Genomic DNA, 26538 nt, shown 5'->3' on the forward strand with positions numbered 1-26538 from the left:
GCCCCACAGCCTGCCCTCCTGGTGCAGTGGGGTCCTGAGGTGCAGCCCCTTCACCCTCCAGCCGCCGAAGAGAGGAGCAGGGTGATGGGCTTGGAGCACCTACGCCCCTTGTCATGGTCGGTCTCTGTCAGAGCGTGGGGCAATGGGAAAGGCCTCCCACAGTCTGCCCGGTGTTCACATGGAGGAGCCTGCACTGAGCCAGGAGATGGTAACCAGATAGCAGAGCATGCCAGGCAGGCTGGGGGGGCTGCTGTAGTATCTGCACTGAGAGCGAGGGGAGTAAGGGCAGATTCATAGATTCAAGTCCAGAAGGGACTATTAAATAATCTATTCACTTGAGGCAAGAGGCCAGGGTGGCGTTCTGCACAGGCGGAGACAGTCGAGGAGGGCAGGCTGTGACCACCGGAGAGAAGAGGCCAGGGTGGCGTTCTGCACAGGTGGAGGCAGACGAGGTGGGCGGGCTGTGACCATCGGAGACAAGAGGCCAGGGTGGCGTTCTGCACAGGCGGAGACAGACGAGGAGGGCGGGCTGTGACCATCGGAGAGAAGAGGCCAGGGTGGCGTTCTGCACAGGCGGAGGCAGACGAGGAGGGCGGGCTGTGACCAACGGAGAGAAGAGGCCAGGGTGGCGTCTGCACAGGCGGAGACAGTCGAGGAGGGCGGGCTGTGACCACCGGAGAGAAGAGGCCAGGGTGGCGTCTGCACAGGTGGAGACAGTCGAGGAAGGCGGGCTGTGACCACCGGAGAGAAGAGGCCAGGGTGGTGTTCTGCACAGGCGGAGACAGACGAGGAGGGCGGGCTGTGGCCACCAGAGAGAAGAGGACAAGGAAGAATTCCGATAGCAAGTCCTCAGCATGATTACTGTTTAAGAGATCTGTGAGAGTCTAGCTTGGTGACAGGAATGGTGAGGTGTACAGGGCACACCTGTGGACGGCTGCTCAGCCCAACCTGCAAGAAAATGCAGCGTGCCCACAAAGAGAGTTTCAGACTGCTCCTTTTGGGGAGTCAGGAGGGTTTTAAACCAATACCAGCAGGCGGGCGGGTAAAAAGAGGGAAGATCTGACCACTCAGCAGATGATAATGTGGAGAGCAAAGGACGCGAAGAGAAAAAAGGGTTGAATTGCCTATATACCAATATTGGGACCCTGGGAACACATAAAAAGAATTGGAATTGCTCATTCCTGAGCATGAATTAGATCTAGTTAGTTTTACAGCAACTTGGTAGGATGTCAAAATCAATGGGACCAATCAAGAGAGGGCAGGGTGACACTTAATGTCAAAAATGGCGTTTCCTGTTCCCAAATCATTGACAGCTAGAAAGAAAATGATCTTAAATGCTCATGGATCAATGTCCTAATAGATAAAGCACAAGATAGGATAATAGCCATGACTCTGAGGAAAAGTTGGGGGGGACATAGAAATATTGAATGGTAGGATTGGAAGAGACTGTGAGAGGCCATTTGGTCCAGTCACCTGCAATCATGGCAGGACCAAGTATTATCTAGACCAGAGGTGGGCAAACTACAGCCTGCAGGACCCTCCTGCTTGGCCCCTGAGCTTCTGGCCCAGTAGGCGAGCCCCCGGCCCCTCCCCTGCTGTTCCCCTTCCCCTGCAGCCTCAGCTCACTGCGCCGCCGGCGCAATGCTCTGGGTGGCGGGGCTCTTGCAGAGCCACGGTCTGACCCGGTGCTCTGAGCTGCACAGTGGTGAGGCTGACCACCAGCGCTCTAAGCAGCGCAGTAAGGGGGCAGGGAGCAGGGAGGTTGGAGAGAGGGCAGGGGAGTTCGGGAGTGCTCAGGGGGCGGGGGTGTGGACAGCCTCCTCTAACCAGCTCTCCATACAATTTCAGAAACGCAATGTGGCCCTCAGGCCAAAAAGTTTACCTGCCCCTGATGTAGATTCACCTTGACAGGTGTTTGTCTAACCTGCTCTTAAATATCTCCCATGGTAGAGATTGCACAACCTCCAGAGTTAATTTATTCCAGTGCTTAACCACCCTGACAGTTAGGAAGTTTTTCCTAATGTCCAAACTAAACATTCTTTGCTGCAATTTAAGCCCATTGCTTCTTGTCCTAACCTGAGCTGTTAAGAAGAACAATTTTTCTCCTTCCTCCTTGTAACAACCTTTATATACTTGAAAACTGCTATCCTGTCCCCTCTCAGTTTTCTCTTCTCCAGACCAAACAAATCCAATTTTTTCCTCTTCCCTCATAGGTCATGTTTTCTAGTCCTTTGATCATTTTTGTTGCTTTTCTCTGGACTTTCTCTAATTTGTCCACATCTTTTCTGAAATGTGGCGCCCAGAACTGGACATAATACTCCAGTTGAGGCCTAATCAGCACAGATAGAGCAGAAGAATTACTTTCTGTGTCTTGCTTTCAACACTCCTGCTAATATATCTGTCGTGCGGTCTCCGGGCGATGCTCTGGAATTACTCCATACAAAGCCAGGCAGAACTCTGGGGGAGCCTCCTCTCTGAGAGCAGACTGTCTCCAGGGCAAGAAGCTCACATGGCTTCCACCTTCCTGAGTCTGACCTCAGAACATTCAGCATCCCCTTCTCACACTGTGCACTTCCCACAGCGAGTCCATAAAGGCGGGGCTCCCGTGGAATCCAGTGGGTCCTGCACCCCAATTCCGCAGTCAGACATGACTCTCAGCCAGCCAGTAAAACAGAAGGTTTATTAGACGACAGGAACATGGTCTAAAACAGAGCTTGTAGGTACAGAGAACAGGACTGCTCAGTCAGTTCCATCTTGGGGGGCAGGGAGGCCAGAGCCCCATCTGGGCCTCCCTCCATTTCCCCAGCAGCTCCAAACTGAAACTCTCCAGCCCCTCTTCTCTTTTGTCTCTTTCCCAGGCCAGGAGGCCACCTGATCCCTTTGTTCTCCAACCCCTTCAGTTGTCACCTTTGCAGAGGAGGGGCCCAGGCCATCAGTTGCCAGGAGACAGGGTGTTGGCCATTCTCTGTGCAGACACCATCACACTGGTCCTCTAGGGCTCTGCAACAATCACACCCCCTTATCCTCCCACCTAGATACCTAAGAACTGTCTAGGGGAAACTGAGGCACCCACACAGTATTCCGAGAAAACATTAAGAACATTCCCACTTCGTCACAATATCCCAGAATGATGTTTGATTTTTTTGCAACAGTGTTACACTGTTTAGCTTGTGGCACCTTAGAGACTAACAAAAGGTGCCACAAGTACTCCTTTTCTTTTTGCGAATACAGACTAACATGGCTGCTACTTTGAAAACTGTTTAGCTTGTGATCCACTAAGACCCCCAGATCCCTTTCTGCAGTACTCCTTCCTAGGCAGTCATGTCCCATTCTGTATGTGTGCAACTGATTGTTCCTTCCTAAATGGAGTACTTTGCATTTGTCCTTATTGAATTTCATCCTATTTACTTCAGACCATTTCTCCAGTTTGTCCAGATCATTTTGAATTTAAACCCTGTCCTCCAAAGCCTTGGTAACCCCTCCCAGCTTGGTATCGTCCGCAAACTTTATAAGTGTACTCTCTATGCCATTAGCTAAATTATTGGTGGAGACACTGTACAGAACCGGACCTGGAACTGATCCCACGTGGTGGATAATCAACTGAGCATGAGCTCCCATTGCAATGCTGTGGCCAAAAGGGCTGATGTGCTGTTAGGGGGCTTATTCCTTCACCCACTTACTTCCCTGGTCCTTCTCGCATGAACAGAGAGCAACAATACCTGAAGTCCAAAGGTGCAAACAATTCGATGTTTATTGGGGTGAACTTCCAGCAAGCATGATTCCAGTTTTCTTCCTTAGTGTCCCCCTTCCCAGCTCTGACACTACAGAGCCTTACACCTGTGTCCCTGTTCCCATTCCTGCCCTTAGCCAAACATGATTCCAATTTCCCCACCCCCATTTCCTGTTCCCATTTTCCCCTTTAGCAAAACATGATTCCAATTTCCCCACCCCCATTCCCTGTTCCCATTTCCCACTTATACTCCCCCTTCCTGATTGACTGCAGACTATATAGTAAAACTTGAGTTCTACTTAGCTATACCTTAGCCAGTCATTTTACTGAAGTTTAACTAACCAATCCTAACATGATTTTGTAACCAATTATATCCCACCACCTTAATTAGTTTACACCCAGCAAAATTAATTATGCAGCAGACAGGAACAATCACAGAACTAGATAGAGATTATACAGACAAACAATAGCAATGTGGGAACTATAATGACAAAACAATACAGAAGTGAGGAGTTCACATCCCAGCTGTTGATAAGTGAGTTCTTGCCAGACAGGATGCTGTCAAACTAAGTTTCCTTTTACATCTTCTAGGCACTTCCCTTTCTCTAGAGGCGACAGGCATTATCAGGACAGGATTGTATTCCTAACAGCCCAATAGCACCTTATTTCAATGTAACTATGTTGGAATGTGAGGATGTGACTGTACACTTCCCAGTTTATGGCTGCCTCTCTTGCTTAGCCAGAGATCTCAGCCTAAGAACAGGGCCTCAGACTGTCACAGTGAGAAAAAGCCTTATACAGTCAAAAAAGAAAAGGAGTACTTGTGGCACCTTAGAGACTAACAAATTTATTTATTATTAGTCTCTAAGGTGCCACAAGTACTCCTTTTCTTTTTTGCAAATACAGACTAACACGGCTGCTACTCTGAAACCTTATACAGTCAGACAATGATTTTGATTCTTACTTTTATACCTCTATAACTAGCCATGTGATAAGAATACACCTAAATTCTTAGAGTATAGGCCTTTACAGACAGGCCTGAATATCTATATCCTAACATGTGCTCCTTGGACGTAGAAACAGAAGAATCCTGTGTAGGAGGAAGAGGTTCTGTAACCTGCATCTGGCACTGGTGCGACTGCCACTCAAATATTGTTTCCGGTGCTGCGGTCCACAATTCAAGAAGAGCCATTAGAATTACTGCTGGATGGAAGTTCTGTCTTCTAGAGAGAGCTCTCAGGATGTCAGTCTGTTTGGCTTGATAAACAGCAGGTTAAGGGGTTGTGAGAAAATGGGAATTTTCTGTAGTGTTTTTATGAGTCCTGTGTGTGCCTCAGTTTCCCCTGTATGTTGCACGGTTACCCAGTGGGTGGGGGGAAGGGATTAAGTTTGCTCTCAGGCCAGACTAAGAGACAGGAGTGTGTGTTTCACCTCCCTGTCTAGGTGGAATTCAGTGTCATTAAGGACCTGGTCAAAACGAGCCCAGAGCAAAAAGAGGCCAGAGAGACAATCTAAGCGCCAGTGACTCCTGGATTTCCCTGCCTCTCAGCAGGGATGCTGAGCAAGGGCCCCAGCTTGAGAACAAAAGACTGGGCAGTGTGAGGTGGGGAGTAAGTGCAAGCTCTGGAAGAAGGCTGGGAGCTCTCTCACCTGGAAACTGATCAAGGAGGTCAGACTGAGCAGGAACTGGAGTCACTACAGCTTGGCTGGGCTCTGGGCTGACCAGGATCGTCTGTGTTTTGTACTTCTCTGTGCTGACCTAAGGGCTTCCTGTGCTGTGTGCCAGATGGCTAATAAACCCAACTGTTCTGAAAATGCGGCTTGAGTGTCAGTGCCAATACTAGTGTGGTTCACTGACCCTGTGGAATGCACATTCTCTGGCAGGAGTCTGTCTCAGTGAGACTTGCTGAACAGAGCTCATGGCGTGAAGCAGGAAGTCCCAGAGGTCCAATCTCAGGAGGCAGTGATGCCTCCTGCCCTGAAGAGAGAGTGAGATCCCTTGGCTCTGGCACATGGAAGGGCTTCTTCCTAGAAGGTGGGGGTGTAGCAGCGATCTTGCGGCTCCATGATGGGATGACTTGAACATAGTTAATAAACACCAAAACTTTATAATAGAAGGCTCTTCAGTCTAGGAGACAAAGGTATAGCAAGATCTAACTCCTAGAAGTTGAAGCCAGACAAATTCAGAATAGAAATGACATGCAGATTTTTAACAGCGAGGGTAATTTAACCATTGGAGCAATTTACCAAGGGATATGGTGAATTCTCCAGCACTGGCAATTGATTAAATCAAAATTGGTTGAGATCTGCTCTAGTTCAAACAGGACTTAATTCAAGGAAGTCCAATGGCCTATGCCCTATGTTGTACAAGAGGTCAGATTAGATGATCACAGCAGTCCCAGAGATGTCATAACCTGTTTCCAAGTCACTGATGACTTGGAAGAAAATGGTTCTTCTTCGAGTGCTTGTTCATGTCCATTCCAATAAGGTGTGTGCGCGCTGCGTTCATGGTAGCCGGAGAATTTTTCCCTTAGCAGCGTTTCCCTGGAGTTGTGCCTTCATGGCACTCAATAGAGAGTCCTGCCGACCTACTACCCCCTCAGTTCCTTCTTACCGTCAGTGACGGTAGCTGGGACTTCCTCTTGCTCTTGCTTCAGCAAGCGGCTGAGCAGTTCCTTCATTACTTACTGACAGGTTTCAGAGTAGCAGCCGTGTTAATCTGTATTCGCAAAAAGAAAAGGAGTACTTGATGCATCTGATGAAGTGAGCTGTAGCTCACGAAAGCTTATGCTCAAATAAATTTGTTAGTCTCTAAGGTGCCACAAGTACTCCTTTTCTTTTTTCATTACTTACGCAAGCCAGGAGGGCCCGCTCTGTGTTTGCTAACCCCATGGTTAGTCGGTTTTTAAAAGGGCTCGACAGGCTATACCCTCACGTCCATCAGCCTGTCCTGGCCTGTGACCTCAACCTGGTCCTGGCCTGTCTCATGGGACCGTCCTTCAAGCCCTTGGCAACATGCTCACTGCTCTACCTCTCGTACAAGGTGGTGTTCCTGGTGGCCATAACCTCAGCCAGGCTGATGTCTGAGCTCAGGGCCCTAATCTCATAGCCTCCTTACACTGTGTTCTGTGAGGACACGGTTCAGCTCAGGCCCCAACCTGCTTTCCTCCCGAAGGTTGTGTCGCAGTTCCACATCAACCAGGACATCTTTCTCCCAGTATTCTACCCAAAGCCTCATTCCAGCAGCAGGAAGCAGAGACTACATACTGTGGATGCCCGTAGGGCACTAGCCTTCTACATCGAGAGAACGAAGCCATTCAGAAAATTGGTCCAGTTATTTGTGGCAGTGGCGGATAGAATGAAAGGTCTGCCTGTGTCATCACAGTGCATTTTATCATGGATTACATCCTGCATCCAGGAGTGCTACAACCTGGCGGCGGTTTCCGTATCCCCAATCACTGTGCACTCCACCAGGGCGCAGGCTTCATCAACAGCATTTCTGACTCAGATTTCCACTCAGGAAATCTGCAGAGCAGCGACGTGGTCCTCCATCCACACTTTCACCATGCACTATGCAATTACCCAGCAGGCCAGAGACGATGCAGCCTTCGGACAAGCAGTGCTCCAATCAGTGGAAGACTCCAACCCCAACTCCTGAATTTAGGCTTGTGAGTCACCGGATTGGAATGGACGTGAACAAGCACTCCGAGAAGAAAAAACGGTTACTCACCTTCTCATAACTGTTGTTCTTCGAGGTGTGTTGTTCATCTCCATTCCAATACCCACCCTCTTACCCCTCTGTCAGAGTAGCCAGTAAGGGGGTGGCAGGTCAGCAGGGCTCTATGTTGAGTGCCGTGAAGGCGCGACTCCAGGGGGTGGTCAGACTGACCCAACAGATGCTTCTGGGGGAAAAATCTTCTGGCTACCATGCACATGTGTGCGCACAAACACCTAATTGGAATAGACATGAACAACACATTTCGAAGAACAAGTGAGTAACTTTTGTTTTTTTGTTTTGTTTTTTTTTGATGCTTATGTATCATATACCAAAAGTTAAAAAGTGCAAGGGTGGGCAAACTTTTTGGCCTGAGGGCCACATTGGTGTTCCGAAACTGTATGGAGGGCCGGATAGAGATGGCTGTGCCTCCCCAAACAGCCTGGCCCCTGCCCCCATCTGCCCCTCCCACTTTCCGCCCCCTGACTGCCTTCCTTAGAACCCCCAACCCATCCAACTCCCCCTGCTTCTTGTCCCCTGACTGCCCCCTCCTGGCACCCCCTTTCCCTAACCACCCCTCCCCCCCCGGGACTCCCACACCTATCCAACCCCCCCCACTCCCTGTCCCCTGACTGCTCCCCGGAACCTCCTGCCCCTTATCCAACCCCCACACTCCCCACCCCCTTACCATGCCACTCAGAGCACCAGGACTGAGAGTCGCGCTGCCTAGCCAGAGCCCACCACACTGCCTGGCAGGAGCTTGCAGCCCCGCTGGCCAGAGTGCTGGCGGCACAGCAAGCTGAGGCTGCGGGGCAGGAGGGACAGCAGGGGAGCTGCTGGGGTCTAGCCTTCCCGGCCAGGAGCTCAAGGGCCAGGCAGGATGGTCCCGTGGGCTGGATGTGGCCCACAGGCCATAGTTTGCCCACCTCTGAGATAAAGTCTGCTGCAGACTACCACATCCCACCATGGAACAGGATGACCTGCTCCTTAATCACCAATCTATAATGTATCAGAAAAAAAGCAGCGGGATCACAGTGGACTTTAATTTGAGTGACACATGCTGGAGGTCTCATGCTGCCAATACTAAAACATCTTTGGAAAATCTAAACATTATATATGATAATTTCCTAACTCAAAAAAGTGTAGTGGGAATTCTATATTAGATCTCGTCTTGACAGATAAAGAGGAACTGAACACAGAACTAAAAATCAGAAGCCGGGAACAAAAAGAATCCTAACAATCGTTTCATTGGTCCATTCTGGCTTTGGAGTCTTTGTGATCGTCTAGTCCTGTGGTTCTCAACCTTTCCAGACTCCTGTACCCCTGTCAGGAGTCTGATTTGTCTTGCGCACCCCAAGTTTCACCTCACTTAAAAACTACTTGCTTACAAAATTGGACATAATACAAAAGTGTCATAGCCACTGTTACTGAAAAATTGCTTAATTTCTTATTATATGGAAAAAATTGCTTAATTTCTTATTTTTACCTCCGCTGACCGGACCAAATATATCTAGACCATCCCTGACAGGTGTCTGTCTAAGCTGTTCTTAAAAACCTCCAGTGATGGGGATTCCACATCTTCCCCTGGAAGCCTGTTCGTGATTCATAGATTCTAAAGCCAGAAGGGATCATTGGAATCTCGTCTGACCTACTTTATAGCACAGGCCACTGAACTTCCCCAAAATAATTCCTACAGCAGATCAGTTAGAAAAACACCCTATCTCGGTTTAAAAAGGGTCAGGGATGGGAGAATCCACCGTGAGCCTTGGTAAATTGCTATTCTGAAACCTTTTCCAATTACCTCACTGCAAAAAAATGTATGCCTTATTTCCAGTCTTATATTCCAGGGTCTATCCTTATAGTTAGAAAGTTTTTCCTAATATCTAACCTACATCTCCCTTGCTACAGATTAAGCCGGGGTGGGCAAACTTTTTTGCCCGAGGGCCACATCTGGGAATAGAAATTGTATGGTGGGCCAGGAATGCTCACAAAATTGGAGTTGGGGTGTGGAGGGGGGTGAGAGGTCTGGTTGGGGGTGCGGGCTCCAGGATGGGGCCAGAAAGGAGTTCAGGGTACGAGAGTGGGCTCTGGGCTGGGATGGGGGAGTAGGGTGTGGGGGGACTCTGGGGGGGGGCTGGGGCTGGGGATAAGGAGTTTGGGGTGCAGGAAGTTGCCCTGGGCTGGGACCGAGGGGTTCAGAGGGCAGGAGTGGGATCAGGGCTGGGGCAAGGGTTGGGGTGCGGGGAGAGGCTCAGAGGTGCAGACTCTGGGCAGCGCTTACCTCATGTGGTTCCCGGAAGCAGCGGCCATGTCCCTACTCCGTCTCCTACGCGGAGGCACAGCCAGGCGGGTCTGCATGCTGCCCCATCTGCAGGCGCCACCCCTGCAGCTCCCATTGGCCGCAGTCCCTGGCCATTGGGAGCTGCGGGGGCGGCACTTGGGGTGGGGGCAGTGTGCAGAGCAGTGCCCCCTGGCTGCCCCATGTGTAGGTGCCGGAGCGGGGTCATGCTGCTGCTTCCGGGGGTGGCATGGAGCGGCCATCGGCCCCGCTCCCCGACTGGAGAGCCGGAGCAGGGAAAGCCCCAGACCCTGCTCCCCAGCAGGAGCTCGAGGGCTGGCTTAAAACAGCTGGGAGGCCGGATGCAGCCCGCAGGCCATAGTTTGCCCACCCCTGGATTAAGCTTATTACTTCATGTCCCTGCCTTCAGTGAACATGGAGAACAACTGATCACCATCATCTCTGTAACAGCCCTTAACATATATGAACACTGTTATCACGGGTGTCCTGTCCCCCCCCTCCCCCCATGCTTTTTTTAGTCTCAAGACTAATCATCCCCCATTTTTTAATCTTTCCCCATAGGTCAGATGTTCTAAACCTTTTATCACTTGTGTTGCTCTTTTCTCAACTGTCTCCAATTGTCATATCTTTCTTAAAGTGTGGCACTCAGAATTGGACACACTAATCCAGCCAAGGCCTCACCAGTGCTGAGTAGAGTGGGACATTTACCTTTCATGTCTTATGTACAACACTCCTGTTATACACCCTGGAACATTAGCCTTTTTCATAACTGCATCACTTTGTTGACTCATATTCAATTTGTGATCCATCATAATGCCAGATTCTTTTCAGCAGTGTTACTACCTAGCCATTTCTTCCCCATGTCATAGTTCTGCATTTGATTTTTTCTTTCTAAGTGCAGTACTTTGCACTTGTCCTTATTGAATTTCATCTTGCTGGTTTCAGACCAATTCTCCTATTTCTCAAGGTTATTTTGAATTCTAATCCTCTTCTCCAAAGTGCTTGCAATCCCTCCGAGCTTGGTGTCTTCATAGGAACATAAGAACGGCCATACTGGGCCAGATGAAAGGTCCATCAAGCCCAGTATCCTGTCCTCTGACAGTGGACAATGGCAGGTGCCCCAATGGGAATGAACAGGCAGGTTATCATCAAGTGATCCATGCCCTGTTACCCAATCCCAGCTTCTGGCAAACAGAGGCTAGGGACACCATTCCTGCCCATCCTGGCTAATAGCCATTGATGCATCTATCTTCCATGAATCTATCTAGCTCCCTTTTGAACCCCATTATAGTATTGGCCTTCACAACACCCTCTGGCAAGGAGTTCCAGAGGTTGATAGTGCGTTGCGTGAAAAAATACTTTCTTGTGTTTGTTTTAAACCTGCTGCCTATTAATTTCATTTGGTGGCCCCTTGTTCTTGTATTATGAGAAGGAGTAAATAACATGTCCTTATTTACTTTCTCTCTACCACTCTTGATTTTATAGATCTCTCTCATATTTCCCCTTAGTCGCCTCTTTTTCAGGCTGAAAAGTCCCAGTCTTATTAATCTGTCCTCATACAGAAGCCGTTCCAGACCCCTCATCATTTGTGTTTCCCTTTTCTGAACCTTTTCCAATTCCAATATATCTTTTTTGAGATGGGGTGACCACATCCGCATGCAGTATTCAGGGTGTGGGCATACCATGGATCTATATAGAGAGAATATGATATTTTCTATCTTATTATCCATCCCTTTCTTAATGATTCCCAACATTCTGTTCCCTTTTTTCACTGCTGCTGCATATCGAGTGGATGATTTCAGAGAAGTACCCACAATGACTCCAAGATCTTTCTTGAGTGGTAACAGCTAATTTAGACCCCATCAATGTATATGTATAGTTAGGATTATGTTTTCCAATGTGTATTACTTAGCATTTATCAACATTAAATTTCATCTGCCATTTTGTTGCCAAGTCACTCAGTTTTGAGAGATCCTTTTGCAGCTCTTCACAGTCTGTCTGAGTCTTAACTATCTTGAGATAGGACTGGGCCCAGTACAGACTCCTGGGGGACACCACTGTTTACCTCTCTCCATTCTGAAAATTGACCATTTATTCCTACCCTTTGTTTCCTATCTTTTAGCCAGTTACCGATCCATGAGAGAACCTTCCCATTATTTTGCTTAAGAGCCTTTGGTGAGGGACCTTGTCAAAGGTTTTCTGAAAATCTAAATACACTAGATCCACTGGACCTCCTTTGTCCTCATGCATGTTGACCCTCTCAGAGAATTCTAGTAGATTGGTGGGGCATGATTTCCCTTTACAAAAACCATGTTGACTATTTCTCAACAAATTGTGTTCATCTATGTGTCTGACAATTTTGTTCTTTACGATAGTTTCAACCAATTTGTCCGGTACTGAAGTGAGGCTTATTGGCCTGTAGTTGCCAGGGTCTCCTCTGGAGCCCTTTTTAAAAATTGGTGTCAGATTAGCTATCCTCCAGTCATTTGGTACAGAAGCTGATTTAAATGATAGGTTACAGATGACAGTTAGTAATCCTGCAATTTCACATTTGAGTTCCTTCAGAACTCTTGGGTGAATCCCATACAGTCCTGGAGACTTACTACTGTTTAGTTTATCAATTTGTTCCAAAACCCTCCTTTAATGACACCTCAATTTGGAGCCCGCATGCTGAAGCTGGGTGGCTTCAGGCCCTGGCAGCCTTTGAATGGGGCACTGGTGCTATCCACTCATGCCAGGTGCCTGTGGCCCTTCCCCCCGGCTGGGTCTTGCTTGTTCCTGAAGTTTCTCTCTGGCTGTGGAAGAAGGGACCCGTTGGCCCTCATGTCCTCGGAACAGGGCTCCATGCGCTATCGGCAGCAGAAGCTGTTCCCCATCCAGACCCCACCAGTGAGCTGCCTGGGGGTGCGCAGACCCCTGACCCCACACCGCTGTGTCTTGCAGGTGCTGGCTGAGGAGGAGAGCGGCGTCCAGGCTGCCTGGGAGTCAGAGGAATCGGATTGCTCAGGTGTTGAAGGGGGTTCTGGTCCAGAGTCCGATGGCTCCAGAGTGCGAGTTGGGCAGGAGCCCGAGGAGCTGGCCGGCCATGGAGGGCTGGAGCCTGCCAGCTCCCGAGTCTGTGGGGTGCAGGAGGAGGAGGAGGAGGAGGGGAGCTGCTGCAGCGATGAAGGGGAGGACGGCAGTGACGTCTATTTCTATTACACCATTGGTGAGCGCTGGATTGACTATCTGGAGAGGACCGAGGAGGGCAGCCTCATCAGACATGTGCGGCCAAAGGTAATGGGGACAGGGCAGCCGTGAGCCCGTCGGGGTTTCTCTGCACGATAGGGACGAGTGCGTACAGGCCTGGGGGCTGCCGTGGGCATCGGCTGATGGCTCCCCCTGAGAACAAGGGAACCTCCCCCCAGACCCAGGGCCAGCCCTGCCCCAAGTCTCTGTACCGCATGAGGAGGGCTGGAGGAGAAGTTGGACAGCACCTGACTAGGGCAGAGATTAAACCTGGATTTCCCCACAGCCTGAGAGCGGAACAATGAGCCCTGCAGGGCAGGGCCAGCTCTAGATAGGGAGCACCGGGTTGGTCTGTCTGTTGAGGGGTGGGAATGGTACTGGGTCTCTCTGTCAAGGATGGGTGTGGTACAGAGTCTGTCGAGGGATGGAGGGATATGGGGGGGTCTGTCAAGGGGCGGTGGCGGTATGGGGTCAGTCTGTCTGTCGAGAGGTAGGGGTGGTACAGGGTCTGTTTGTTGGCAGTGGGGATGGTACAGGCTCTCTCGGGGTGGGAGTGGTATGGGGTGTCTGATGGGGGTCTGTCTGTCAGGGGTGGTACAGGGTCTGTCTGGGGGTGGGGGTAGTATGGGCTCTGTTGGGGTTGGGGTGGTATGGGATATCTGATGGGGGTCTGTCGGGTGGTACAGGGTCTGTTGGGGGCAGTATGGGGTCGGTCTGTTTGTTCGGGGTGGCATGGAGTCTCTGTGGGGGGGGCACGGGGGTTCCTCTGTCGGGGGAGTTGGCACAGGGTCTGTGAGTTGGGGGTAGCATGGGGTCTGTGGGGGGGGTCACGGGGGTCTCTCTGTTGGGGGCCACCAGGTCTCTCTGTGCGGGGCATGGCACAGGCTCTGTGTGGGGGCAGTACGGGAATCTCTATGGGAGTGGCACGGGGTCTGTGGGGAGTATGGGGGTCTCTGTGGGGGGGCACATGGTCTGTGGGGGGGCACGGGGGTCTGTCGGCTGTGTTCCCTCTAATCTGCGCCCCAGGAGTGATCGAAGTGCCCTGCGGTTGGTTAGCAGAGAGGCTCTATCAGGCTGGCAGCCCACGTTCAGATGCCCTGCCACCGCTGCTCGGCAGCCCTCTGTCCCGCAGCCCCTGCTGGCTGTGCAGGGGCAGAGTGTTGATGTCAGGGTGTCCCCCTCCCCCTGCACCCCAGCACGGGAGGGGAACAGCCCCAAGGGTCTGAGGTCTGAAAGCTGGTGAGCGAGTGCCTTTAACTTAAAGAGACAGCGCGCGTTCTCTCAGAGACTTCCCCAGCACACACAATCTCTCTCTCTCTCACACACACATGCGCGTGTGTAGAGTCTGTATCTCTGCATGCACGCATACACACACACACACACACACACACACAGAGTCTAAACGCACACACACACAGTGTCTCTCTGTACACACGCACACACAGTTTGTGTCTCTATACACAGTCTGTCTCTCTCTGCACACCCACACACACACAGAACCTGTCTCTGCATGTACATGCGTGCGCACACACACATCTGCACACACAGAGAGTTTGTGTGTCTCTACACACACACACACAGAGATTTCAGAGTAGCAGCCATGTTAGTCTGTATCCGCAAAAAGAACAGGGAGTACTTGTGGCACCTTAGAGACTAACACATTTATTTGAGCATAAGCTTTCATGGGCTACAGCCCACTTCACACAGAGTCTTTCACACAGTTTTTGTTTGTTGTTACTTCTTGGTAGTTCTAGCAAAGCACATATACTCTCTGTAATTTTATTCTTTCAAATTTTATTTTGGTGTTTTGACTGGTCTGTGCATTTCATAATTTTTTTTCTGTCTTACACTTAAATTTAACTTTTTGAGTAATAAGTTCTAAAATTCCTAACCTGTCCTGGCTGAAGTAATTATCCCTATGGTAACTTTTTAAAAATATATATTATATCTAGATTTTTTGTTTCTACTGGTGGCACACATCCACACATACCTCGGTGCACATAACAAAATTTGTTCCACACATGGACGGAAAATACTAAAGGGAACGTTGTTTGCCTGGGGGTGGTAAGGGGTCTCTGTCTGCCTGGGGGTGGTGCGGGGTCTTTATCTGTCAGATGGTGGTACGGGGTCTGTGTCTGTCAGGAGGTGGTATGGGGTCTCTCTGTCTGTTTGGGATGGTATTGGGTCTGGGTGGCGGACGGCAGGGGGTCTCTGGGGGTCTCTCCAGAAGTCAGTTGGCTGCGCCATGTGAGGTGGCCAGCCTTCAGCTCCTGTCAGCATTTGCTGTTTGTCCTTTGCTTCTTGTCCTGGCCTTTGGGGCTGGGATCCCCGCTCCTGACACAGCTGCCTCGGGAGGGGTCAGTGTCTGAGACTGCACCGTGGCCCTGCCTGGCCTCAGGCCCAGCTTCCCCGGAGAGTAGCCTGGGCCTGAAGTGGACCTGTTCTCGGCCTGGTGTAGGGACTGCTCTGGGCCTGACACATGTTGCCTTGGGAGCTAGTGAGCTGGGAAGCTCCAACCCTGAGAGGTGCAGCATGGGGTGTCTCCTCCCTGCTGGGCCGGGCTTGGGGCCTAGGCCCCAGACTCCTGTGCTGCCAGGTGTCCCTCGAGTCCCCTGCTGCTGCTCAGGCTCCAGCTCCTCCTCTGCTGGGAGCTGGCCCTCGGGCTGTCTTCAGCCTACGTGCCTCCCTAGTGATCCCTGCCCTCCCCCTCCCCCAGGGGCTCCCCTAGCCCTCTGGGGGACTGTACTGTGGCTCCCCCTGGCCTAACAATCCCCCCCTCCCATCTGCTTGCAGATGAAGCGGAAGTCGGAGCATGGCCTGGACAGCAGGGCCCTGTCCCCTGGCAAGAAGCTCTGCAAGGGCTCCGACTACGGCAGGTGAGCGTTGGGCTGTCCTGGGGCAGCAGGAAAAGGGGTCACCACTTACCAAACCTCCCCCCCCCTGCCAGTCAGCCTGTGCCAGCTTGCAGCCCCCAGTGTGCTCGGCTGGGCGAAGGGGAACCGTGCAGGGCGGGGCTGGGATGTGTGGGGCAAGGGGGCGGTGGGTAGTGGGGGATGGATGCAGTTGGTTCTTGGGGTGGGGCAGCCTGGCAAATGGGGGGTCTGGTGCCTGGGGTTTGGCTCTTGGGAATGGGTGGTGGAGGGGTCTAGATAACTTCCCCGGTGCTGTTGTGTCTCATCTGATGGGTCTCTCCATGGTGCCCAGGACACTGGGCCCCTGCATTCCCAGTCCCACCGCCACCTTTGGGGACCTGCGCAATGCCAAGCCGGGCCAGGGCCGCCGGCGTCGCATTCCCTCTGTCGTCCCGCCCCCGGAGCTGCAGGACTGGCTCCGTACCTTTCAGGTAGGGGACCGGCTCCTCCTCATCAGCACAGTGGGGCCATCCCAATGGGCCCTCCCCTGTCACAGACAGGGAAAGCAGGTGTGGTGGGGTGATGGAGCTGCGGGGGAGAGGGGGCAGTGGCGGCTGGGACCGTGGGGGGAGGGGCGGCTGGGCGGGGTCTGGGACCAAGGGGGGAAGGGGCGGCTCGTGGGGGGAGCAGTGAGGGCGGGGCGCAGCTGCCGGGGCGCACAGGCCTTTCCACACGCTCTCTCCCGCCCAGAGGTGGAGTGGCCCGGAGAAGCTGGTGGCCCTGGATGAGCTCATCGACCGCTGCGAGCCCTCCCAGATCAAGTACATGATGCAGGTGATTGAGCCGCAGTTCCAGAGAGACTTCATCTCCCTGCTGCCCAAGGAGGTGAGTGGGGCGAGGGAGGGGCCAGCCTGGGGCAGAGCAGGAGCCTCGGGCCCTGTGGGGCTTGACCCCTGACCTGCCCCTGACCTGCCCCCTCTGTGCAGCTGGCGCTCTATGTCCTGTCCTTCCTGGAGCCCCGGGACCTGCTCCGCGCTGCCCAGACCTGCCGCTACTGGAGGGTCCTGGCTGAGGACAACCTGCTGTGGAGGGAGAAGTGCAGGGAGGAAGGTAGGAGCCCCGCCCCCTGCCAGGCCCCGCCCCCTGCCGAGCCACTCCCTCTCCCTGCGGGAGGCAAAGTGGGGCTGGGCCCTACAACCTCCTGGCACCTGCTCCTGCAGGAGTTCCCCCGCCATGAGGCTCCCAGCCTGGCCCCTCCTGCTGCCTGCCCTGGTTCCCTGGTGGCCTGTTCTCCTACCTGAGAGGGCAGCGCGGCCCCTGCTCCGCCGCTGGGAGTCCTGTGCCCCACGTCTCGCTGCCTTCCCCTGCCACAGGCATCGAGGAGCCCCTGAACCTGCGGAAGCGGCGCCTTCTGAGTCCTGGCTTCATGTACAGCCCCTGGAAATTCGCCTTCATGCGGCAGCACAAAATCGACATGAACTGGCGCAGCGGAGACCTCAAAGCTCCCAAGGTGGGTGGGCGTGAGCCATCCCCCAGCAGTGCCCCCTGCTCAGATGGGGAGGGTGAACTAGGCTCTGTGAGGTGCACAGATGCGATAGGGGGAGTGGAAGCAATCCAGGGCCAGGAACAACAGGGCACATTGTAAGTACCTGGGAAGAAAAGAAATCGAGCGCCGGTCTAGACCTGTGACTGGCTGGAGCTGGTCACTGCGAGTGACGCTGTAGGCCGACGAGGCGTCTTTGAGGAATCGCTCGGTGCTGTCTGTCAGCAGAGCACACGATCAGTGTGGGAAGGGCAGGCTGGCTGGCTGGCTGGCAGTGGGGAATTACTATCCCATGGGGTGTTTCCAGTGAGGATTTGCAGGGCTTGATGCTGCCTGGCCCTGGTCAGCCTTTTCATTGTGACCTGGAAACGTGCCAGTAAGACGTGCGGGTGGCAGAGATGGGCAGAGCTGCAGAGGCGAGCCGGGCAGTCGGTGACCTGGCTCTCTTGGGAAGTGGGGCCCGTTCAAAGGAGAGTTTTCATGCGGTAAGATGCAGTTACCTATCTAGGCCCGGGGAGTGCCAGCTGTCCCTCCAGCCTGGGGACTGTCCTGGAAAGCAGCCACTGTTCAGAGATCTAGGGATCAGCAGACACAACAGGAGCTCCTCATGCGACACTGTGGCACAACGGGCAAATGCGGCCCTGGGACGCACATGGGAGCAGTGTGTAGGGCCAGGGAGGGGATTTTCCCCTCTTTACGGCACTGATGACACTGACAATGACCACGGCTGGAAGTTGAAGCCAGACAAACTCAGTGGAAACAAGGCCCTAGTGTCTAACGCTGAAACTAACTCCCAAGGCCGTGGCGGATTCTCCATCTCTCGGTGGCTCAGTGCCGGACCAGGCCTCTTTCTGCAGCAAGCTTTGGACACGAGCTGTCGGGCTCAGTGTGGGGAGAGCCGGGGCGGGGGGGGGTGTTAGACAGGAGCTGTCGGTCTCAGTGCGCGAGGAACGGGGGGAGGGGGGATTAGACACAAGCTGTCGGGCTCAGTGCAGGGGGAACCGGGGAGGGGGGTTCTCTGGATCACAGGATCTAATGGCCCTTTGTGGCCTCACTGTCTCTCCTGGGATGATCTGAGCTCCCCTGAACCCGCTGCTCCTGCCCTGCTCCTGCACCTGCCGAGGACCGTCAGCCCAGCCTGCCTTTCCCCAGTGACCCTGGCCAGAAGTAGAGTCTGGTCTGTCTGCCTGCAGCCCATCACCGCAGTGTCTGGGTGGCAGGACAGGACTGTCATCCCCACTGCAGAGAGGGGAAACTGAGGTACCGAGATACTGAGTGACAGCAATGAACTCTGAGCACCTAGGCCAGTGTCCTGCCTTGAGGCTTTCCCCCATGGTCTGACAGCGCAGCTGAACACGGCCTGTCAGGCAGAATCAAACACGGGTCCAGCCTGCCTCGTACCTGGTGCCTTGCAGGCCAGCACAATGTGCCTCGGCGGAAGACGCAGGAACCCGCAGGAGGTAGTTCTAGGGAACCTGGGCTCTAATGAGCAGAGATGGGCTTAAGCCCTGATGCAGGAGGAGCCCTTCCCTTCCCTTGTTCGCAGAGTTGCTGTAGCCGGGTTGATCTCAGGGTGCTAGAGAGACGAGGTTGGTGAGGTCAGAGCAGCTTTTGAGCTGTTCAGAGGCTGGCTTGGAAGATCTGTGGCAGTGAGTTCCACAGGCTCATTACACAGTGTCTCTCCTTCCATGTCATTAACTGTCCCCTTGTCCCAGTGCTATGGGCCTGGGAGAACGGAAGCCCCTGGTTTCTTTCCCCATCAGGATCTATAGACATTTTCCATGTCCCTCTTGTTCTCTGCCTTCTCAAGTAACAATCCCAGTCTTTTCCATCTCTCTCCATAGGAGAGTTGTTCCCAGCCCTTGGTGATTCCTGTCAGTCCGTTAGCACTGTCCTGGGAGCCATGGGGGGGCCAGTCCTGTGTGGCATCCAGATGGGGCTGCACCATTGAGTGACTCGAAGGCCTTCGCATCCCATCCCTGGTGCAGCCAACAGCTTCTTGGCGGTTTTGCCTGCAGGGCTCCATTGGGCTGCCTATAGTGGCACGTAGCCCCCGTCCCTGAGCTGAAGGGGTTAATTTTGCCTCCTGTGAGGCGTCCTGGTTTACGGACACCCCCCGCCCGTGCACGTTACTCTGCACTTACTGACATGGGATTTCACGGCCGTCACCCTGTCCATTCCCCAGCCAGGTTCGGTCTCTCTGCTCCCGACTGACCCCAGTATTTCCCCTCCCTGCTCCCCCACTTTCCTGATCACTGATAAACACCCCAGATGTGAGCTAGTCCAGAACCTTCGGACGAACCATTGACCCGGCTCTTCGCTTTCTGTCTCCTGGCCGCTTTCTACTTGTGATGAAGTGGGAATTTTTTGTAATATTTTTATGAAGCTTTGTGTGCCTCAGTTTCCCCTGTATCCTGCATTGTCCCCTGCTCTCTGGGCAGGGGAAGACACAGGTGTGAATAGCACCTCCCTGTCTAGGGCCTGAGGTTCCACAGCAGTGGTGCTCTTGGGAGGACCATGGCAAATCCAGCTGCCCAGATATGGACACTCAGAGAGATCTGGACTCCCCACCTCTGCGCAGGGGGCTGAGCCGCCTCCCTCAGCTTGGGACAAAGGGGCTGGAGGGGTGAGGTGGGAGTTAAGGGTGGGCTGCGGGAAGCAGTCGGCACACACCTGAACTGGGACAGAGGGTCAAGGGAGGGCCTGGGGCTCTGGGCTGACCAGATGGACTGTGCCGTAACCTTCTGTTCTCTGGCCTAACCAAGGGCTTCACCGCGGCGTCAGTCAACAAACAAACTCTTTTGCTGGGGAACGCTGGCTACACACCTTGCAGATGCTGGCAGAGGGGCGTGCGGCTCCCTCAGGCCTCTGCTCGCGCTTGCTGAACGAAGCTCACATGCTGCAGGTGCCCGAAGGTCCAGGCTGAGGTGGCAGCGAGGCCGCGTGGCTGACCCTGGAGGAAGAGTGAGACCCCCGGGGTCCTCCCAGAGACTGGTCCAAAGCTGGGCCATAGCACTGATCCAGGGCAGAACTTTGCCTTTTACCCCCCTGATGACTTGGCTTCTGTAGCAGCTTCTTGGGGGGCCTGGGGAAGGCCATTTGCAGTCTAGGTAGATGTTACTCTGAGTCTGGAGTGGAGCCCTGTCACAGATCCCCAGGTCAGGGCTACGCCCCCAGCGTTGGAACAGTCTCTTGGAGAAACCCTTTCCACATGCCAGAGGGTTTTTCGCTTCCTTCAGGGTGTGCCTCGCGGCCTGAGACAGCCTCTGCGTGCCCTCCTGCGTCCCACCGCGAGCTCTGCCCTGGCAGGCTGTTTGCCGTGACAGCAGGCAGAGTTCAGACCAGTCGGGTTTGTGGGGCGGCTGGACACAGCGCAGGGAGTCTGGTAAGCCAGAGACATGAGGGTAAAAGCATAGACCGTGCTGGTCAGTGTCCCAGAGCCCAGCCAAGCTGCTCTCTCTCCGACCAGCTCCCTCCAGCAGCCAGCACTTCTCCCCTCCCTCCCACCCTACCTTCTCCACTCCCCTGCGCGGCCAGGAACTCATGGGCTCTCGGGCCCCTTGTCGATTTGGGTGAGTTTCGAGCACGTCTTTCATGACAGGCAGGTTATCACCTGCCCCAAGAGCAAACTCAGTCCCTTCCACCACCACCCTAAGGAGACTGAGTCACACAGGGGAAACTGAGGCACACATGGGGTCGTGAAAACATTCCAAAAAATCCCAACTTCACTTCCAGTGCTGGTTATTTCCTTTGGGAGGGGGAGGTCTGTCCAGGCTAGCTCCCTTGTTACCAGCTCTTCCCTCCACAGGTCCTGAAGGGACATGACGACCATGTCATCACCTGCCTGCAGTTCTGTGGCAACCGCATTGTCAGTGGCTCCGACGACAACACCCTGAAGGTCTGGTCAGCCATCACCGGCGAGGTGAGCCCGGCCTGCAGCTGGGCTGCTGCGTCCCTGGGCCCCACAGGGGCGGGTGGCTGAGCAGCCTGGCTGGCTGTTTCTAATGGGGCATCTGCTCCCCCTGCAGGGGGCTGGGGGAGGCCTCAGCCTGGGCCTGGCTGTTCTCACACCTGGGATTTCCCCCTGTGGCTGCCCCCCTGACTCTGTCGTGCTCTCTGCAGTGTGTGCAGACCCTCGTGGGTCACACAGGGGGGGTCTGGTCCTCCCAGATGAGGGACAACATCGTCATCAGCGGCTCCACGGACCGGACGCTGAAGGTGTGGAACGCAGACACGGGCGAGTGTGTGCACACGCTGTACGGACACACGTCCACTGTGCGCTGCATGCACCTGCACGGGAGCAGGTAACCCGGGGTGGGGGCGCAGGGACGGGAGCGGGGGGGCAGGGCACCTGCCTGGGGACAGGTAACTCTGGAGCTGATCAGTGGGGCAGGGGAAGCCCACACAGGAGGGGGGCCAGGTGGAGGGGCCCATCCCAGGTGGGGCTGCTGGGCCGGGCGGAAGCAGTGGGCGTGGCTGGGCTGCTGCTGCTCAGTGTGCCTGTCCCCTGCAGGGTGGTGAGTGGCTCACGGGACGCCACGCTGCGCCTCTGGGACATCGAGACCGGGCAGTGTCTGCACGTGCTGATGGGGCACGTGGCCGCCGTGCGCTGCGTCCAGTACGATGGGCACAAAGTGGTGAGCGGCGCCTACGACTACACGGTGAAGGTGTGGGACCCGGAGAGTGAGAGCTGCATCCACACGCTGCAGGGCCACACCAACCGCGTCTACTCCCTGCAGGTGAGACCCTGCCTTGGCCCCGCCCCCTGGCCAGACCCCGCCCCTGGGTGAGACCCTGCCCAGACCTCAACCCCCGCCTCCTGCCCAGACCCCGCCCTTGGGTGAGACCCTGCCCAGACCCCGCCCCTGGGTGAGACCCTGCCCAGACCTCAACCCCCGCCCCTGGGTGAGACCCTGCCCAGACCTCAACCCCCGCCCCCTGCCCAGACCCCGTCCTTGGGTGAGACCCTGCTCAACCCCCGCCCCCTGCCCAGACCCCGCCCCTGGGTGAGACCCTGCTCAACCCCCGCCCCCTGCCCAGACCCCGCCCCTGGGTGAGACCCTGTCCAGACCCCAACCCCCGCCCCCTGCCCAGACCCCGCCCCTCGGTGAGACCCTGCCCAGACTCCGCCCCTGGGTGAGACCCTGCTCAGATCTCAACCCCCGCCCCCTGCCCAGATCCCGGCCCTGGGTGAGATCCTGCCCAGACCCCAACTGCCCCTTTTCCAGACCCCACCCGTAGGTGAGACCCACCCCCAGGCGAGACCCTGCCCAGGTCCCACCCCCAGGCGAGACCCTGCCCAGAAACTGACCCTTTTCCAGACCCCACCCCTAGGTGAGACCCACCCCCAGGCGAGACCCTGCCCAGGCCCCACCCCCAGGCGAGACCCTGCCCAGAAACTGCCCCTTTTCCAGGCACCACCCCTAGGTGAGACCCAGCCCCTTCCCAGGCCCCACCCCTAGGTGAGACCTGCCCAGGCCCTGCCCCTGCCTCTGCCCCCTACCCATGCACCACTCCCAGTGAGATCCTGCCCAGGCCCCACCCCCAGGCAAGACCCTGCCCAGAAACCGCCCCCTTTCCCAGGCGCTGCCCCTAGGTGAGACTCCGCCCCCAGGCGAGAACACTCCTTCTCACACCAGCTAGGTTTGCTCCCTGCCCAAGTCCCTCCTGCTGCATGCCCAGGATGTGCCAGGCCCCCCCAGGGTTGCCTGGGCCATGCCTGCTCCCTGCTGGAGGGGCAGCCCTGGGGGCTGTGCCCATGGCTCACCCGGTCTCTCCTGGCAGTTTGATGGGACGCACATCGTGAGTGGCTCTCTGGACACGTCAATCCGGGTGTGGGACATGGAGAGCGGTAACTGCCTGCACACGCTGATGGGGCACCAGTCGCTCACCAGTGGCATGGAGCTGCGGGACAACATCCTGGTCTCGGGCAACGCAGATTCTACCGTCAAGATCTGGGACATCAAGACAGGCCAGTGCCTGCAGACGCTGCAGGGTAAGTGGGGTGGGGCGGGGGTAGCCCTGTCCTCAGCCCGTCCATCTGCCCGGCTGGGGCTGGGATGGGGTAGATACTGGTGGGGGTGTGATGAGGACCCAGGCCACGGGGGTGCAGTTAGGTTTGCTGCGTCAGCCCCCTGCGAGGCTGGGGACAGCGCAGCAGGTGTTAATAGTGCGTTTCCCCCAGGGCCCAGCAAGCACCAGAGCGCCGTCACCTGCCTCCAGTTCAGCTCCAAGTTCGTGGTGACCAGCTCGGACGACGGCACCGTCAAGCTGTGGGACCTCAAGACGGGCGAGTTTGTGCGCAACCTAGTGGCCCTGGAGAGTGGGGGCAGCGGGGGGGTGGTGTGGCGCATTCGCGCCTCCAACACAAAGTTGGTGTGTGCTGTGGGCAGCCGCAATGGCACCGAGGAGACCAAGCTGCTGGTGCTGGACTTTGACGTTGACCTGAAATGAGCCCCAGCCAAGCCGGGATGGGATGGAGGATCCCGCAGGCCGGGCACAGCACCTGGGCTCCGCAGGGCAGGCCCCGGAGCAGGCCTCAGCCCCTCTGCAGGGCTGTAAATACTGTATCCAGCCTGCCTCAGCCTTATTTATATGTGTGAGCGCCTGGACATGGGACTGACAGGGAGGGCCCTGCACACAGCCAGGGGCCTGGACAGAGAGCGAAGGCAGCATGTTTTGTACACACTAATATATCAATTTATTTCTGTACCTGGGGCTGCATCTGAGGAGCTGCACAAACCGTGCTGCCAAACTGCCCCTCCTTGAGTATCTTCCACTGATGTGGCCATGCCCCCAGAGGGGCTCATGGGGGTCTGGCTGCAGCTGCTGCGCCGGTGATGGGGGGATCGCAGCTGCAGCCTGTTCCTTTGGGCAGTCCCAGAGCCGAGCTGTGCGATTCCTGCTGGTCACCTGAGCTAAGTCCTGAGCCCTCGTGGGGCTGCGCTGGAGTGTGGGGGCAGGGTAACAGGGTGCCCCTCTTGGTGCCAGCGCAGTGGCCTGTGGCTGCTCTTCTCCTGAGGGCCATGCTGCGTCCCACACCCCAGCTCTCTCCTCTATTCCAAGCAGGGTAGGGTGCTGACAATGTGCACCCGGCGCTGGGCACACAGGGCGGGTGGCATCGTGCAGGGCAGCGCCAGGTGCATCACAGCCCGCTGGCTGCTCAAGCACACAGGCTGCTGAGGCAGGCCCAGGTAGAGGGGGCAGCTGTACTGCAGCAGGGAAGCAGTGGGCCTTGGAGCGCGCCAGGCCTCCCCCACAGCCTGCACCCAGATGGGGGGCAGCAGGCAGGGCTGGGCCAAGAGCGTCTCCTTGAGCAGGGCTGACTGCGTGTCCCACAGGGCGTGGTGCAGCTCCAGGCCGGTCAGGTAGAGCCCGCTTTCAGGGGGGGAGCTGGGCGGTAGCAAGCAGGGCAGCACCTGGAAGAGCAGTGGAGGATCAGGAGGGCCGGGGCTGGCACTGGGGAGGGGCCAAGGGGGATTCCCAGGAGCAGCGAGCCTGCCCTGCGTGTCTGAGGGGCGGCATTACCTGCTGGTCCAGGTGGTAGTGGTCCAGGTCCTCCTCCTTGACCCGGGCTGCTTCCTGGAGCAGTGCCAGCAGGAGGCGCCGTGGGTACTGGAAGGCAGAGAGGTGATAGAGCACCACAGGCTGCCCAGCTGCCAGCCCCAGGTACCCGCACAGAAGCTGGCAGCGACACTTCAGTGTCTGCAGCCACCTGCTTGTGTCCTGGGGGCCAGTGGGGGCATAGGGCAGCCAGGGGCGGGGGAGGCGTCCCTGCTCCAGTGCCCGCAGGATGGTGGAGCAGCGTGGGGACTGGCAGGGCCGCCCCTTCAGTTGCTCCCGAGCACAGTGCAGGTCCCGCTCCACCTGCTGCAGCAGAGCCAGGAAGCTGCCACACTCCTCCAGCAGGAAGCGAAGCAGGGGCCGGGGCTTCGGCCGCGTGCGCCCGCTTGGGAGACGCCCTTTGGCCCCCACCTCCCAGCCTCGCTGCTGCAGCGTGTCCTGCAGCTCCTGCACCAGCTCCAGCCCCTGCTGCACCAGCTGCCCCAAGGCCTCCTGCTGGGTGCTCAGCGCGGGGGCTGGCTGCCAGAGGTCCTGAGAACGCAGCAGGTCTGCAAGCAGGCTTGGGCTCTGGCTCTCCAACAGCTGCTGCTGTAGGCCCTGGTGCAGCCCACAGGAGGCTGGGTCTGCTAGGCCCGGGAGCTGCTGTATGCGGGCCCGGGTGTCTGCGATCACATCCTCCTCTGGCAGAGCTGGGGGCAGAAAGCTACAGTCAGTCGCAGCCCCCTTCCTCCCCGTGTCCCTGCTCCTCCAGCTCCAGCCCCATTCTCTGCCCTCCGGGGCCATGCAGCTTCCTCAAGGGCTCCCTGCACCCCTGGGGGAGCAGACTGGGCAGCAGGGGCACTTCCTTACCCAGATTAGAGCCCCTGATGAGGGTGGTGAGGAGGGTCTGCACCCCCTGGGGGGGCAGCAGACGCGAGGCACTGCCCAAGCACTGCTGGCTCAAGCTCTGCACGGCCTCTGCGTCCCCAGCATCCAGGATGTAACCGCCATAGAGAATCGACCCTGAAACAGCAAGGAACCATCACGGCCCTGACCCGCAGCCCTGGGCCCAGCCAACCTGAGCTCCGGGGCACCGCGCAGGCTGAGTCTCCAGCCAGTGTCTGGGCAAGGGCAGGGGTGAGTCCAGCTGCTGCCCCAAGTGTTTCTGGGAGGCAGGATGGGCTCTGGCCACCTCCCTACCTGCCAGCTCCTGCATGGCCACCTCAGGATTGGACACCACCTTCGCCAGCCGCTCCTGCAGCCTCAGGCCTGTGAACAGCTCCGCCTCGCTCCTGGGGGAACACAGCAGGTGGTGAGACCTCGGGCAGCTGGGGAAGCGAGGCGGGGGGTCGGCTGGCCTCACTCACCAGGGGTAGAGCCGGGCCTGTGCCAGGCTGCCGTAGTGCTGTCTGTGCAGCAGCACTGTGTGCAGCACCAGCAGGGCCAGCCCTTGCTCCTGCGCGGCATGCCAGGCCGGCTGGCCCAGCAGCTGGCTGTAGCTGCGCTGCAAGCTGCTCTTCAGTTCCTGGGGTGTCTCGCAGAAGAGCGTCACTGCACTGCGGTGCACAGCACCTGCAGGGGTACAGGTGGGTGTCACCCCTCCACTCTTTGCCCCCAGCCTGGCCCCCC

General features: G+C 56.1%; 2 protein-coding genes across 2 annotated transcripts in view; one reads left to right on the forward strand and one right to left on the reverse strand.

Moving 5' to 3' along the window:
* Positions 1–24078, forward strand: part of LOC119852001 (F-box/WD repeat-containing protein 7-like) — a 36174-nt gene extending 12096 nt beyond the window's left edge. The window contains exons 3-13 of the mRNA XM_038392747.2: positions 12688–13020; positions 15766–15848; positions 16177–16315; positions 16575–16709; positions 16811–16934; positions 17198–17334; positions 21176–21289; positions 21490–21671; positions 21881–22106; positions 23152–23362; positions 23552–24078. Coding sequence (XP_038248675.1) covers positions 12688–13020; positions 15766–15848; positions 16177–16315; positions 16575–16709; positions 16811–16934; positions 17198–17334; positions 21176–21289; positions 21490–21671; positions 21881–22106; positions 23152–23362; positions 23552–23820 — 1953 coding nt within the window. The 3' untranslated portion in view covers positions 23821–24078. The remainder of the gene's footprint in view (positions 1–12687; positions 13021–15765; positions 15849–16176; positions 16316–16574; positions 16710–16810; positions 16935–17197; positions 17335–21175; positions 21290–21489; positions 21672–21880; positions 22107–23151; positions 23363–23551) is intronic.
* A 72-nt stretch (positions 24079–24150) lies between these two features.
* DNHD1 (dynein heavy chain domain 1) overlaps positions 24151–26538 on the reverse strand; it is a 145328-nt gene continuing 142940 nt past the window's right edge. The window contains 5 exon segments of the mRNA XM_043503758.1: positions 24151–24785; positions 24895–25710; positions 25712–25932; positions 26110–26237; positions 26277–26481. Of these exon segments, the coding sequence (XP_043359693.1) occupies positions 24423–24785; positions 24895–25710; positions 25712–25932; positions 26110–26237; positions 26277–26481 (1733 nt within the window). The 3' untranslated portion in view covers positions 24151–24422.

The sequence above is a fragment of the Dermochelys coriacea genome, chromosome 1, assembly GCF_009764565.3.
Source record: "Dermochelys coriacea isolate rDerCor1 chromosome 1, rDerCor1.pri.v4, whole genome shotgun sequence".
Taxonomy (NCBI): domain Eukaryota; kingdom Metazoa; phylum Chordata; order Testudines; family Dermochelyidae; genus Dermochelys; species Dermochelys coriacea.